The 9,967-nt window shown below is 35.2% G+C and overlaps 3 protein-coding genes and 1 non-coding gene across 6 annotated transcripts; 2 read left to right on the top strand and 2 right to left on the bottom strand.

The window, feature by feature from the left end:
• Positions 1 to 175: 175 nt before the first annotated feature.
• On the top strand, positions 176 to 3,219 carry AT5G25360 (uncharacterized protein). Of its 3 annotated transcripts, NM_001203464.1 has the most exons (7): positions 176 to 195; positions 307 to 439; positions 529 to 651; positions 1,180 to 1,424; positions 2,077 to 2,164; positions 2,794 to 2,860; positions 2,942 to 3,219. In NM_001203464.1, the coding sequence occupies exons 3-7, from the start codon at positions 596 to 598 to the stop codon at positions 2,993 to 2,995; spliced, it is 510 nt and encodes a 169-aa protein (NP_001190393.1). In that variant the 5' UTR covers positions 176 to 195; positions 307 to 439; positions 529 to 595; the 3' UTR covers positions 2,996 to 3,219. The 3 variants fall into 3 exon arrangements, with proteins under 3 accessions (NP_001190393.1, NP_197918.1, NP_001330286.1); NM_122445.7 differs by lacking the exon at positions 176 to 195 and having other exon boundaries at positions 223 to 439; NM_001343919.1 differs by lacking the exons at positions 176 to 195; positions 307 to 439; positions 529 to 651 and adding an exon at positions 685 to 964.
• Positions 3,220 to 5,579: 2,360 nt separating this feature from the next.
• On the top strand, positions 5,580 to 8,677 carry EBF2 (EIN3-binding F box protein 2). Its single transcript, NM_122444.4, has 2 exons — positions 5,580 to 6,071; positions 6,241 to 8,677. Exons 1-2 carry the CDS (start codon positions 6,047 to 6,049, stop codon positions 8,085 to 8,087), a joined length of 1,872 nt encoding a protein of 623 aa, NP_197917.1. The 5' UTR covers positions 5,580 to 6,046; the 3' UTR covers positions 8,088 to 8,677.
• On the bottom strand, positions 7,444 to 7,630 carry AT5G03965. Its single transcript, NR_142721.1, has one exon.
• AT5G25340 (Ubiquitin-like superfamily protein) lies at positions 8,145 to 9,911 on the bottom strand. The gene is made up of 6 exons (NM_122443.3): positions 9,598 to 9,911; positions 9,397 to 9,496; positions 9,213 to 9,312; positions 9,049 to 9,125; positions 8,527 to 8,973; positions 8,145 to 8,432 (listed from the first exon to the last, which is right to left on the bottom strand). Exons 1-5 carry the CDS (start codon positions 9,689 to 9,691, stop codon positions 8,718 to 8,720), a joined length of 627 nt encoding a protein of 208 aa, NP_197916.1. The 5' UTR covers positions 9,692 to 9,911; the 3' UTR covers positions 8,145 to 8,432; positions 8,527 to 8,717.
• Positions 9,912 to 9,967: the final 56 nt, after the last annotated feature.

Raw genomic sequence — 9,967 nt, 5'->3', positions numbered from 1 at the left:
TACTGAACTGCATCATGTTACATATGTAAAAATCTTTCAAAATTAGCTTTACTGATTTTTAATTATTTTTGGTTGAAAACAAAATATTATAAAAAAGAAATCAGATTATTAATTTTTTTAAAAATTCCTAAAATGGTCCTAACTTATATTTATTTATCATTAAAATACAATTTATTGGAAAACAATAAAATAAAAGTAACAAACAATTTTCTTTGTAAAAGAAAAAAAAAAACCCGGAATATTTCTATTCCTTCTTTTTGGGGAGTTGCAGAACCACCACACACGCATAACTAAACGAAGAAGAAGAAAAAAAAAAAAAAAACGAACAACGAAGAAGACGAAGACGAAGAAACAAAGATAAAGGCTTTAGATTTAGCTGCAGGGGAGGTGGCGGAACAAAACCCTAATCCTAATTTTCCCCGAATATGCCATTTTTGAGGTTATTTTTTCTCATCATCAGAAATAAAAAAAAGTGTGTTTTTTCGATTTCAGTGATTCAATGGATTTGGGTTTTTTTGAAAATTGCAGGATTGTGAGACTTCTCTTACCTGGAATCAGGGTTTTGATTAGAAGATCTCTAATTTGGTTGTTGTAGATGCATCTCCGTGAAATCATTCCCTCTTGGATCTACCAGTTATTTGGTTGCATGGGGTAAGTGAGGATCTTTCTCTTCAAATTCATTGTTTTTGAAATTCAAAGTTTCAATCTTTATTTGAAATTCCTTGTCTGTGACTGTGTTGTGTGTTACCTGTGTATGATTGAGAGAAATGAAGAAGAAACTGGAGTGTAAAAACTTTGACTTTAGTTTTGATAAGTTTTGTTACTTAAATTGTAGATTATGTTTTCGTACCTATTGCTTGTGGATATATATATATGGTTGTTGCTTGCATTTTAAGCAAATAATGGAATCAAAGCATCTCTCATGTTTTAGTTTTGCTCTACATCTTTTATCTCACTCAATATTGTAAGCGTTGGACCGCTAAATTGCTCGTAATATCAGTACCTTTTGGTTGAGATCATCGAAGAAACTTCACTTCATAATCTTTAGAGGCTAAAAGAACTTTCTTGTGTCCCTTTGTCGTCAGAGTTCTTGTGTCCCTTTGAAATTTTGTCGTCTGAGTTCTTGCATTTTTTCTCACTGGTATTTTCTTGTTGTTTTGTGGTTTTGCAACAGTACAGAGGTTGTTTTGGATGCTGCAATAAACCACCGCTTATAGTTGCAGTGGATGAGCCGTCTAAAGGGTTAAGGATTCAAGGTCGTTTAGTGAAGAAGCCAAGCGTATCAGAGGACTTCTGGAGCACAAGCACCTGCGAGATGGATAATAGTACACTTCAGTCACAGAGAAGCATGTCTTCTATTAGCTTCACTAACAATACTTCTACTTCTGCAAGTACAAGCAACCCCACAGAATTTGTAAACCACGGTGAGTTGTAATTTCCACACATTGTTGATTGTTGTTGATCCTTTCTTGCATTTTAGTTACTTGACTTGTTTTCTAAGAAGTGAAAGATCATTCCAAGCTAATGTGGTTTTATTTATTCAACTCTGAAAGTATCTACTTATGATGTTAGCTTACTCATTTGGATGGTCAACCCGCTTTTAATATATGTAGACGGGTGTTGGCTTACATTATTGTTTATATTTATTTCTTCTCAATCACTGGAAGATCTCTAATTCATGACTGACTATGGATAAAATACATTTGGGGGCACATTTCTGTAGAATCTACTATGTATTTTGTTTGTTCAACATGAAAATATTTCGTCTCATGACACGTAGATGTTGGCTATTGATGGATATTCCCTATCAAACCTCCCTTGAATTAAACCTGACCTGTGCATAGGAAGCTTTCACACCTAAATGGTTTTCTCTATGCCGCAAAGTTTAATTATGTTTCCTCCACTTTCTTGGGTAATGGTATGTTTTGGCTTGCATCTTCAGATATTAGTTCTTTGACTTTCGGGGTGCTAACGTCATTACTTTATGATTCTTCGCTCTGTTTATTCGTATTTTGGTCCTTCAGTGCAGTCATTTTCTCTAAAGAAAGTTTGTGTCTATTATTTCGTCCTGTCCAGGATTGAACCTCTGGAACCAAACTAGGCAACAGTGGCTTGCAAATGGAACTTCTCAAAAAAAGGCCAAAGTTCGAGAACCTACAATAAGGTTTCATTTTCTCTTCAACATCTGCATTAATTCTTTATGAATATAGTTCTTCACTTAATTCTATCATGGACAAGGATAAGTGTTGAAAACAATTTGATTGCGATATTTATTAATGTGCATTCACAGATAAACAAACTTACAAGTTTGAGATATCATATGCTATTCAATGTCCCTTTTCAAGCATTTATAGTGTATACATTTTATGCATATAGAAGCTTCCACTTATATCATGACTTCAGTTGTTAGCTCTATTAGTGCTTCCATCAATAGTTTTCTCACCTTCTAGTATTATCTTTATTATGAAATCTTTTTGGTAATAAAGCAAAGGCACAACTTGACTTTCTCATCCACCAAACATTGTAGTTAAAACTTCTTAATCCAAGAATAGTAGTAGGATTCAATAAATATGCATCAGCAAGTCATCCAAACATTGACAAGCTGCATATTCAAAAAGCTGTTACATGATGTCTTGTGATTCTTCTATTTAGTCCTTTAGGCGGTTTAGGTTATGTAAGATAAGGTTATTACAGTTTACAAGTCAGAAAGTTCATAGATGATTCTTCCGATTCTTAGCCATCAAAGTTCTCGCCTATTCGAACTTGCTGAGTTTAAAATTTTGTTTACTGCAGCTGGAATGCAACATATGAGAGCTTGTTGGGTATGAACAAGCGGTTTTCTCGTCCAATACCACTCCCTGTAAGCATTTTTTTCTCAGCAAGTTTACACATTCTATAAACATGATTAAGGATTTGATGATTTAATAATAAACTGTGGCAGGAAATGGTGGATTTTTTGGTGGATGTGTGGGAGCAAGAAGGCTTGTATGATTGATTTGCAACTCTTTAAACTTAATTTAGTTTCATCTTTTCTTTTATGTGTGTAATCAAAAGAAGAACTTGGATTTTTAGACTTGGCTTCCTGAAAGTAAAAAAACGATTTAGACCTTTTTTTTTGGTCTTTGTGTAATAATCATTTTGTTACACACGGAATTGTATTATTATGACAAAGTGGTTCAGCTATTTTCTAAGTGATTTCTCAAGAAAAAATTCCAAATCAATTGTTTCATCTTTTCGTTTATGTGTGTAATCAAAAGAAGAAAAAAAAATCGGAACTTAGAATGTTAGACTTTGGTTTCTTGAAAGTAAAACACAAGGAACAAAAAAAAAAAAATCGTTTTTTTTTTGTTTTTTGTGTAATAATCACTTTGTTACGTCGATTTTTGTTACACTCAGAATTGTATTATAGGGACCAAGTGGTTCGGCTATTTTCTAAGTTGGTCGGTGATATGTATTTAGTTAGAATTTGGATTATATAAACCGATGGTATGATAAAGTTAAGATCTGATTATGACTTTTTGGATGTTATGTACGGTACATTGTACCTATAAGATGGTTAATGGTGTGCTACAAAATTCGACCAAATTCAATTATCCGCGAGAAAGTGAATTCTTTTTCGAATTGAAGACTTCTGACTATATTATCAAGATGACTTTTATTTTCATGTCTACAACGTCATTTTCAGCTTCATCCTTTGTTGTCGTCGCTGGATTGAAGAATAACTTAAACATAAATACGTAAGCTTTATTGATATTATTGATTGATTGGCAACAACAAATCAAACACGATGAATGAGAAATATATGTACAATTGCATGTAATGTATTTTTTTCGTAATGTAACTTATTAAGCGCAATGTGTGTTTTCGAAAACGTAAGCTATAAAAACTGCAACGAAATAATCAATAGGATCAAAGATATTCTCCTTTGGAAAAATTCAAAATTTCGAAAAAGTGTGCGATATTTCGACTTATGTGCTATAAGTTGTAACGAATCTCCGTTTATTGTAGATATATACCATTTTTCGACATTATATGTTATAGATTATGTTGTTATATCATTGCTCTACTAGCTAGTACTATGATTTTTCTTCCTTACACCTCTTAAACAAATCAATTTGGTGTGTTAACACTTGGTGATTTGCTAGAATCTGTTAGAATAGACATGAATAATACATAACAGCCATCATATCGAATGGGCGTGTTATGATTCATTACAACTAGAATAATACACGTTAAAGATTGGTTAATTCACTCAAATGGCGGTTTTGAGTTAGAAGTCCAAAACTTATTATGATTTATAATCAATTAATCAAACTAATTTAGTAAAACAATGAGACGTTCATTTTTAGAGTGCTACTTCTTATTTTCAATAAAACCCTCGACATTCGTTTTAGTATCTCAAACAAACAAATAATTTATGTCTGTCGCAATCATGTTATACGAATAATTCTTCTTTCAATCTTAAAATAAATAAAAATTCAACGAACTTAACCTCCCACGGTTTCGTCAACAATTTTTATCAAACAAAAAAAAGAATGGTGTGTCAACAATGCATGTACTCGAACCTTTTTGCTTCCTTCAATGTATTCAGCCACTTTTGTCAACTTTTAACTCTCACTTTCATTGCATTCAGACAATTATATATATTCTTTGCTTTCCTTTTGAAACCTCACCACTGTCACCAGCATTTGCATTTATTTTTCTGACAACTTGTAAAATTATGACGCAACAAGTGATCATCATAATATACATATGTATCAAAATATCAAGTAACCAAGACCATAACATAGAATTTCAAGTGCATGACACAAAACTATTGCTTAGAGGTTTTTGTTTGGAAAACTAAATATTCCGTTAGTTTTGTGTTGGACGTTTTGGGTGTGATTGGTAACATGAGTTACCATGTGTTACGACGTGTACATATATCACCGTTATTGACACATTAATATTAAAATGAACTTGAAAATAAGATAAATCTTATGAATTTTATCTAGAAAGAGTCTCATACTCTCATGGAAAGTTGAATTCTTTAATTATCAATATTAATAATAATTTAAATATAAATGATGTTTTTATATATAATAAACCATATTCAAAAGTATATATATAAAATCACATGTACATATAACTCTGAATATATCTTACAATATACACTATTTCAAATTTTTAGTAGATATAAAACAAAAGTTTTTACTTTTTTTTTTCATTTCTTAAATTACGTTAGAAAATTTAGTTTTCTATCACTTTATGGAAACGTAATTAGAAGCTTGGAGTGAAAAAAAAAAACATAATGAATGTTGAGAAAAAAACACAAATATTTAATGGTGTTTTTTCATAATTAATATTAAATAGTGTTTTAAGAAGAAAATCCAAAAAATTATCATATCCACCACACTATTAAATATGTCAAACGAAACACAAATCAAAAGCTAAGATCTTTTGAAAAGACATCTAAAATATACAATTAACATTGGATTTGGACTATGTTATCCATCATCCCCTACATCATTAAAAATACATGTTACTATATACGCAACACTTGCTCTTAATCCTCAAATAAACTATTGCCCATGTTGCTACTAGTGGATCATCCTTTTTAAAAATCGACATCTCTCAAATGTTTTTGTCAACAATGCATGTATTCTCTTCCTTCAATGTATTCAGTCTTTTTCGTCAAACCACATTTCAAAACTTTACGAATTTATTTTTATAATAATGTTTTTGATATGTTTCATTATAAATTAAAAATATGATGACAATTGGGTTCGGTGTGGGAACAAAGAAGGTGGAGAAGAAATCCGACTTTTTCGCGTGTATACATTGAACTTAAGAGTTTTTATCCTCTACATCAACTTCCACCGTACACCTCTCTCACCATTAAAGACGTTTCTCATTTTCTTCCTTGTTCTTCTCAATATCACAAACATTTCTTCTGTAAAAATCTTCTCTTTTTGCCCTAATCTTCTAGGGTTCTTCTTCTTTTCATGAATCTTAGTCTTCGATCTCTTCAAATCTTCGTCTTTCTTCTTCAAATCTTCTTCGAATTATGTCTGGAATCTTCAGATTTAGTGGTATGCTTCTCAATTTTAGATTTGTTGTTGTGATTTGATAAGGAACTTGTGGTTAGGTTTCTAGGGTTTGATCTGATTTAGTCTCATTTCGTTGATGTTGCTATGTTATGTTACATTAGGGTTTGTTCTTTGAGTGTTCTTATGTTGTGACTTGTTTGATTATATATAGGTGATGAAGATTGTTTACTTGGGGGATCGATGTATCTATCACCAGGGAGCTGTCCCGGTGTATATTACCCAGCGCGTAAGAGGTTACGTGTTGCTGCGACGTCGTTTTACAGCGGTTTTGAGGAGAAGCAAACTTCAATCGATGTATTGCCTGAAGAGTGTTTATTTGAGATTCTAAGACGTTTACCTTCTGGACAAGAGAGGAGTGCTTGCGCTTGTGTTTCCAAGCATTGGCTTAATCTTTTGAGTAGTATCAGTAGGAGTGAAGTGAATGAGTCATCAGTTCAAGATGTGGAGGAGGGTGAAGGGTTTTTGTCTAGGAGTTTGGAGGGGAAGAAGGCGACGGATTTGAGGTTGGCGGCGATTGCGGTTGGGACGTCGAGTCGTGGTGGGTTGGGGAAGCTTCAGATTCGTGGGAGTGGGTTTGAGAGTAAGGTGACTGATGTTGGTCTTGGTGCTGTTGCTCATGGTTGTCCATCTCTTAGGATTGTTTCTTTATGGAACTTGCCTGCTGTTAGTGATTTGGGTTTGTCTGAGATCGCACGGTCATGCCCGATGATTGAAAAACTTGACCTTTCACGGTGTCCTGGAATAACTGACAGTGGATTGGTTGCTATTGCTGAGAACTGTGTGAATCTGAGTGATCTGACGATTGATTCTTGCTCTGGTGTTGGGAATGAGGGTTTAAGGGCTATTGCAAGACGTTGTGTCAATCTGAGATCTATCTCTATCAGGAGCTGCCCACGTATTGGTGATCAAGGTGTTGCCTTCCTCTTGGCTCAAGCTGGTTCTTACTTGACGAAAGTGAAACTCCAGATGCTGAACGTATCTGGTTTGTCTCTTGCTGTTATTGGTCACTACGGAGCAGCTGTTACTGATCTTGTGCTTCATGGACTTCAAGGTGTGAATGAGAAAGGCTTCTGGGTTATGGGAAATGCAAAAGGGTTGAAGAAACTGAAGTCCCTCTCAGTAATGTCGTGCAGAGGTATGACCGATGTTGGGCTCGAAGCTGTTGGAAATGGTTGCCCTGATCTGAAGCATGTCTCTCTGAACAAATGCTTGCTTGTTTCTGGTAAAGGACTTGTCGCTTTGGCCAAATCTGCATTGTCACTTGAAAGTTTGAAACTTGAAGAATGCCACAGGATCAACCAGTTTGGTCTTATGGGTTTTCTCATGAACTGTGGCTCAAAGTTGAAAGCTTTCTCTTTGGCAAACTGTCTGGGCATCAGTGACTTCAACTCAGAATCCTCTCTGCCATCACCCAGTTGCAGCTCTTTACGTTCTCTGTCAATCCGATGCTGCCCTGGGTTTGGGGATGCAAGTCTCGCTTTCTTGGGAAAGTTCTGTCATCAGCTTCAGGATGTTGAACTCTGTGGACTAAACGGAGTGACAGATGCAGGTGTGCGCGAGTTGCTACAGAGCAACAATGTTGGTCTAGTGAAGGTGAACCTGAGCGAATGTATCAATGTTTCAGACAACACAGTCTCTGCAATTTCTGTTTGCCACGGACGCACATTGGAGTCTCTTAACCTTGACGGCTGCAAGAACATCACAAACGCAAGCCTTGTCGCAGTAGCCAAGAACTGCTACTCAGTCAATGACCTTGACATCTCAAATACTTTGGTCTCAGATCACGGAATCAAGGCCTTGGCATCTTCTCCTAACCATCTGAATCTTCAGGTTCTTTCCATTGGCGGCTGCTCCTCAATTACAGACAAAAGCAAGGCATGCATACAAAAACTCGGCCGCACGCTTTTGGGATTAAACATCCAACGTTGTGGCAGAATCAGCAGCAGCACTGTGGATACTCTTCTCGAAAATCTATGGAGGTGCGATATACTCTACTAAATTCCCACTTTTTCTACAAAACCTTAGTATCATCATCATCAGTCCAAGTCTTTTTCCTAGGTTTTGGTCGCTAAAACCCATAGATTCCACCTAGAACTTAGTTTCTTTCTCAGGACACTGCAGTTGTTTTTTAAAATTTTTGGCAGGTTCCTTCTAAACAAAGGAGCCTGTTTCTACAACTGTTAGTGTTTTTGTGAAGCCTGTCACTGAGTTCTGGTAATCTAGTTTAGGGTTTAGTCTTGACCGTCTTTTTGGAGTTGTTGTCTCTCTATGTTCAGTAAAGTTCTTGTAGAAGTCATTTGTTCTTTGGTTTAGGTTCGTGATAGTGCCTTTTATCTTCTTCCACTGTAGAGCTTTTGGCAATGGCGGTGTAACTTCTTAATCCGCCATTACAACTCTTCGGAGTTGTTTTTTTGTGTGTTATGTATCTGCCAAAAGCTCTGTTTTTTCCCACTTTTTTGTTTAAGGCACTATCTTGTACTTATGAATCATTGTAACTTTGTACTCTCTATTATAAAGCTTTCACTGAACATAATTACTACCCTTTGTAATAGAACTTGATCCTTACATAATTGGATCATTTTGTTGTGTGATTACAAAATCTTACGAATAACAAAAATTGGACCAAAGTCAATCGTCTCTCCAAGTATCTCTCAAAGAGTAATAAGCTCTGTCATTACCAAACCCAAGAAGCTCTTTTAAACCGAAAGCAAAGCAGCAACCATGTACAGTGGATAGACAAGACCTGTTGCTTTCATTTGAAGAAGTTTCCATGTCATCATCTTTGTACATCACTAAACCTCCTCTCTCAAGATCATCCCAAGAGTCATCAATCTCTTCAATCCTATTCAATACTTCATCTCCATCCTTTGGCAATACCCTCTCTCTGCACTCGTTTAAAAATCGTTTATTTGGAATGATACATCAATGTGTTTCCATTAAAGGAAAGAATGAGACTTACAAATTCTTTTGTTTGGATTTCCTAGAATATCCCTTGCTCAATACCGCATTGCCGGATACATGGTTTTTGAACCTAACCTGAAACATGTATGTAACAAAGTCTTGTTTATTTACCCAATATTGTATATCATTCATGAAATGAGATTAAAAGTTTGGCTATAAAACCTCATCACCGTCCTTCATCCCATAATTTCCGATGCAATCCGTATCGGTAATTAACTTCTGACCTCCGAAACACAAACAAAAATGCCCCCATACGTGTGACCTAACACACCATTAAAAACTCTTGGGTCAAATTTTCAGTAAACATAATAAGAGGTAAAAATGTAATAAAAGTTGAAAAATGTACCATGAGATCTTGGAGGGTCCCTTCTTGGGGACATGGCTGAAGGCAGTTTCTATAGCAACCTTGAGATCCCCAACGGTGGCCGAGGTCAATACGTAAACATCTTCACATAGTAGATAAAATTTTAAATTAAAGTTAAAAAAAGGATGATTAATAAGTAGTGACCAAAACGAAAAAAAAAAGATACTATGATGAAGCATTTACCAAAGGAAGAGCCATCTAGTTTGAGAACGGAGAGCCTAATGGGTTCGTTCGGAAGTTTATCATAAGAAAAAGTCCGGCGATGAAAGCTTCCCATTATTTAAAAACAAGATCAATGGAAAATCTAGAAACCATGGAATCAGGGTTTCAAGAGATTGATGACTAGGAAGAGACTCAAATGAATTTTAGGGTTTAAATTTTTTTGGTATTTGAATCAAAGGATGAAGTATGGTATATTGGAAGGAGTGTCTTGTCTGATTCGTATGGGGGTTCGAATCAGACGACGGAACTTGGTGATGATAGAGGTTTTTACGCTTCCTTAGTTTTGTTGTAAATGCCTAGATTCCTTGTTGAGGAAGTTAGGGTCGGCCGC

The sequence above is a fragment of the Arabidopsis thaliana genome, chromosome 5 (genome assembly GCF_000001735.4).
Source record: "Arabidopsis thaliana chromosome 5, partial sequence".
Classification (NCBI taxonomy): domain Eukaryota; kingdom Viridiplantae; phylum Streptophyta; class Magnoliopsida; order Brassicales; family Brassicaceae; genus Arabidopsis; species Arabidopsis thaliana.
Note: the sequence above shows the minus strand (reverse complement) of the source record. Positions and strands in the feature narration are given on the sequence as shown.

Coding starts and splice junctions, on each gene's coding strand:
- EBF2 (NM_122444.4), top strand. CDS start 6,047: ATGTCTGGAATCTTCAGATTTAGTG. Junction 6,072..6,240: donor TGGAATCTTCAGATTTAGTG/GTATGCTTCTCA, acceptor GATTATATATAG/GTGATGAAGATTGTTTACTT.
- AT5G25360 (NM_001343919.1), top strand. CDS start 768: ATGAAGAAGAAACTGGAGTGTAAAAACTTTGACTTTAGTTTTGATAAG. Junction 1,425..2,076: donor CACAGAATTTGTAAACCACG/GTGAGTTGTAAT, acceptor CGTCCTGTCCAG/GATTGAACCTCTGGAACCAA. Junction 2,165..2,793: donor GTTCGAGAACCTACAATAAG/GTTTCATTTTCT, acceptor TGTTTACTGCAG/CTGGAATGCAACATATGAGA.
- AT5G25340 (NM_122443.3), bottom strand. CDS start 9,691: ATGGGAAGCTTTCATCGCCGGACTTTTTCTTATGATAAACTTCCGAAC. Junction 9,497..9,597: donor ACTAGATGGCTCTTCCTTTG/GTAAATGCTTCA, acceptor TACTATGTGAAG/ATGTTTACGTATTGACCTCG. Junction 9,313..9,396: donor GGACCCTCCAAGATCTCATG/GTACATTTTTCA, acceptor ATGGTGTGTTAG/GTCACACGTATGGGGGCATT.